Source organism: Myxocyprinus asiaticus, chromosome 12 (assembly GCF_019703515.2).
Source record: "Myxocyprinus asiaticus isolate MX2 ecotype Aquarium Trade chromosome 12, UBuf_Myxa_2, whole genome shotgun sequence".
In the NCBI taxonomy this organism is placed as follows: Eukaryota; Metazoa; Chordata; class Actinopteri; order Cypriniformes; family Catostomidae; genus Myxocyprinus; species Myxocyprinus asiaticus.
This window is the reverse complement of record NC_059355.1, coordinates 36,413,684-36,418,490: the sequence shown is the minus strand read 5'-3', so window position 1 is coordinate 36,418,490 and position 4,807 is coordinate 36,413,684. Positions and strand designations below refer to the sequence as shown.

The following is a 4,807-nucleotide window of genomic DNA, read 5'->3' as shown; positions in this document are numbered from 1 at the left end:
TTGGATACCTTTTTATTTCCTTTTCCATCTTTATAAAGTTCCATTACCTTGTTATGCAGGTCTTTTGACAGTTCTTTTTTGCTCCCCATGGCTCAGTATCTAGCCTGCTCAGTGCATCCACTTGAGAGCTAACAAACTCATTGGCTATTTATTCACAGACACTAATTGCAATTTAAAAAGCCACAGGTGTGGGAAATTAACCTTTAATTGCCATTTAAACCTGTGTGTCACCTTGTGTGTCTGTAACAAGGCCAAACATTCAAGGGTATGTAAACTTTTGATCAGGGCCATTTGGGTGATTTCTGTTATCATCATGATTTAAGAAGGAGCCAAACAACTATGTGATAATAAATGGCTTCATATGATCACTATCCTTAAATAAAAGACAGTTGTTTTTTTTGTTTTTTTTTTTGCATGATCAGTCATATTTTCAAAATCAATGCCAAAATTTCACAATTTCTGCCAGGGTATGCAAATGTTTGAGCACAACTGTACTTTATTATACATAATTGAATATACACAAATGTCTATGTTTACATGTGTGGGCCAGAACTCGTCGTCCACTCTGGTGTTGGAGCAGGAGGGAGCTCCAGAAGAACTGCATGTATCCTACTGGTCCAACTGTAAAGGGAATCAGGCAGACATTGAATGGAAGGAGAAAGGAGAGTGTAAAGGCATCAAACACGAGAAGGTGGGTAGTGAATATTTGAAAGATTAAACATTTTTCTACATTAAAATTCTTTCTTGTATCCCAGCCTAATATGTAGACTCAACTTCAAAGTTGATTTTACCTATTAGTGTAACACTGTGGCTCTGTGGTGCTATTAAAACTATTTAAAACAATCACTATTAAAAAGAATGGTTTGAGTTTGGGGTGGGACTACAGTATCTGCTTGTACAACCAATAGAGGATGGAGCCATTTTGTGGAATCAGTTTGAAAACAAAAATTATTTTGGCATTTCTATTTTGTAAAGCTAGTGGCAAAGACATTGCACATTTCAACTTTAATAATATTAATGATATGACATATGATATCCAGTATGAGGTAAAAGGAAATTTCTGGTTTGGTGTCTATAAAGGGGTACTTGAGCCTTACTGGTGGGGCTTTGGGGGTACATAAGACATAAAAGGTTAAGAAACACTCATTTAGAGGAAGATTTGTCAACACATTTTGAGGGTGTCTTTTTTCTGTGATTTGCTGTTTTACATAGGTGGAATTCCAAGTGTGTTTGAACGTGTCTAAGTGTCTAAAGGAGCTTCAGACTTTTCGGATCAAAATGCAAGGTATCAGTGAAGAAGTTAAGATCAATGTGGGTACAGTGTGTGACTGTAACTGTGGCGCTTCAGAGGAGTCCTCTCAACACTGTAATGGCAATGGAAATTTGTCATGTGGCGTGTGCAGGTAGAGCCCTCTGGCTGTCTCAGCAGGGAACTACATCGACTAACAGAATCTCTGAAGATGCTTGTACATTTACATTTACAGCAATAGAAACAGGAACAGTTCAGATATTTAAAGGAATAGCTTAACCAAACATTTTGTCATCATTTACTTACCCCATGTCACTAACCCACATTTTTCAATGAAACGTAAAAGAAGATTATGTCATAGCTTCTTTTTTCCACACGAAAATGGTTTGTGATTTATACTGCCAATCACCAAACAGAACAAAAAAGCAAAAGTATTATAAAACCTTGCATCATGATCAGTCACTGTCCCCTTGAGAACCAATGGTGTTTGCCGTCATATCAAACTTTTTCACAACGCGTTCAAAGACACCATTTTTTAATTGAACACAAGTGCAAATGGGATTTGTAAGATTTTTGTTAGCTGTTATATGGCTTCAGAAGACATTGAATACACTGCAGACTACTTTTATAATACTGGTATGGTGTTTTATGGTATTTCTTGTTTTTTTCTTGACTTGGCAGTATAAATCACCTTCCACTTTTGTTGTATGGAACAGACACTCGGACATTCTGCCTTAGAGCTCCTTCTGTGTTTCACAGAAGAAAGTAAATATTATGGAGTCGGAATGTCATGAGCGTAAGATAATGATTACAGAATGTACATATATTTAAATTATTTTTAAAGTGAAAGCCTGATTTGGTCTAACAAAAGAGTTAACATGTTTTCATGTCTCACAAGCTTACCATTTTTTTTACTTCTAAATTGTGTGTGTAATGTGTGTAATAGCTGTAGGAAAGGTTGTTTGGGTCAGCACTGCGAGTGTGTGCAACAGCAGGATATGGACTCTACCCTCACCATGCTGGCGTCCTGTTGGCCTGACAAACGCTCACTGGTTTGCAGTGGGCACGGCAGCTGTGAATGTGGCAAGTGTGTGTGTCACCGCCAGTACAGTGGAGATTACTGCCAGTGTGATGACAGTAGTTGCGAACGGCATAACAACAAAATCTGTAATGGTAAGTGCGGTTGAGTTACACAAAGATCATGTCTTCATTCATTTGTTGTTTTATGTTTTTACATTTCTGCTTTGTCATAGGGAAGGGCACACGTAAATGTGGCCAGTGTTTCTGTGAGGAAAACTACACAGGGGCTGCATGCGATTGCTCACCAAGCACAGACAAGTGTGAGAGTAAAAGGGGGCTTTGCAGTGGCCAAGGCGAATGCCTTTGCAACCAATGTAAGTGTAAGGATGGCTTCAGGGGAGATCACTGCTCTGCATTCATCAATGCTTGCACAAAATTTAAGTTTAAGAGTATTTTACATTACATGTGTCTGTTTGTGATATGTTATCTGAGTTTCATGATTATTTTTAGTGAGGTCTGTCTGTCTGTTTCTTCTTAGTTTAAAGACCCCATGGAATAAAAGTTTTGTGGCTTTAGGTCCATGTCTGATAGATTTGAGGCTATCTTTATGCTAGGATTCTCTAAAATGAGCTTTTATTTTGAAATTTGAAGTCTTTCTCTTCTGAGAAAAAGGACAGAAAATATTGATGACTCATCTTGCACTATACAAATCTTTGTCCAATCAAATGTTCTCTAGAATGAGAATGCCCCTCTCCCTAATAGAGCGCAACAGTCTCGTTCCAGAAGTAAAATCCTATAAATGTTTTTCCCACACAGACGAATTGATTGTTACAGATAAAGTTCAAATCTATAAATACAGACCTACCGTGAGTTCCGAAGTTATTCATCGATGGTATATGCTTCTATTGAAGCCGTGTTTAATAGTGGAGTTCCTGGTGAACAACTACACTAACCATGGTCCAGCAGAGAATCAGATAACTGTGGCCAAGAAAGCCTGCAAAACAAGCCTGGAAGTGACCGCCCACTCCCATGAAACACTGTGAATGACGCAAAATGTTTCCCTTCACCAAACTACTTATTTGTTTGTACATATTGAAATATTTCACAATAAACTGAAAATATATCGTTTCTACACTTATAAACAACAACCTAAAATCAATAGTTTTATATATTTCCATTGTTTTATATTTGATTTCGTGATTCACAATGCATCATGGGATTGTAGTTCATGCCCTTGTGAAAGACGGATAGTACACAGTCTTGTACCTTTGTCTTTTGTCTGATTTTCAAATACTTTTTTTGCTTTAAAACAAAGTTTTTAATGTTGTGATTCACACATGCTGGTTGATTTGGTTCAAGGCTAAGAACTCTTTAATGAAAGATTTTATGAAAATTCCATAAAACAAGTGAATGGGAAAAATACTTCCAGAACCCAGGTGGCTGAAATGGTGGGCGGGCACTCTTGCACTTTATACCACCTGCCACAGGCTTGCAATGTAAAAGTAGCAAATCATGGTTCATGGCTGTGACATAAACTAATGGCTATTCCCTTTAAAAAAATAAAAAAGGCGAACCCTTATGTCCTTTCATGGAGTCTTTAAATGATCATTTCTGTACTCTTTGAATGTTTGTATTATTAATAAAAACATAGGGTTACCATAATCATCTACCAGCATGATGTATTTGTATTTGTCTATGTTTTAACGCACGTGTTCTATATTTAGGGATTGTGTGGAATGTCATGTTGATGATCATTTTTCTGATACTGACTGTGCTAAGAGGTGTTCAAATATCAAAATATCTCGTCTTGAGGGTACTCATGAGCTGCAGTGCACATATAAAGACACCAATTCTTACGAAGTGAAACTTGGCTCTAAAGGCGAAATTCTACTTCAGTATGCTGAGCTGCCCCTTATGTCTTAAAAGCTGGCAAAGCCTTGCCAGTTAATTTCATTTGATTAGACATTAATATGAGCATCTTTCCAACATTATACTCTTCAACTCTGACAAAAGTGACAAATTTTACTGTACAGGATGAATGAACTTTGAATGTTAAATGTTTGTTATTTTTGTCTCTGTAGGTTCCATTGATAAGACTACAGTTATAATTGTCAGCTCTGTTACAAGCATCATTGTTATTGGCATTGTAATAATTATTATTTACCGTGCCCTGCTTGAGCTGTACGACATTGGAGAATATCAAAACTTTGTCAAAGCACAAAAACAGACTGAATGGAAAGAGGTGACCGACACGCAGAAACACACACACAAACCCACTCAATGAAGACACAGATTATTACATGTAAATAGAGGGATCATGGTTTACCAACTAGTTACCCCACATCTTGCAAACCTATTTAGCTAAGCAGGCTATAAATGTGGGGCAAATTATAACCTGTGTGTACAAAATTATGTTTAAGAGTGTCAATGTCAGTTAACAACCAAATGTCTCTCTGTTCTATCCAGGTCCAGAATCCCCTTTTCCAAGGTGCCACAACAACAGTGCTCAACCCATTACATGTGCAAAATGATGAGTGA

At 37.2% G+C, this 4,807-nt stretch overlaps 1 protein-coding gene across 1 annotated transcript; it reads left to right on the top strand.

The window, feature by feature from the left end:
* The first annotated feature begins 523 nt into the window (after positions 1-523).
* On the top strand, positions 524-4,807 carry LOC127448790 (integrin beta-7-like). Its single transcript, XM_051711631.1, has 7 exons — positions 524-691; positions 1,213-1,403; positions 2,196-2,422; positions 2,503-2,710; positions 3,994-4,184; positions 4,354-4,511; positions 4,736-4,807. Exons 1-7 carry the CDS (start codon positions 524-526, stop codon positions 4,805-4,807), a joined length of 1,215 nt encoding a protein of 404 aa, XP_051567591.1.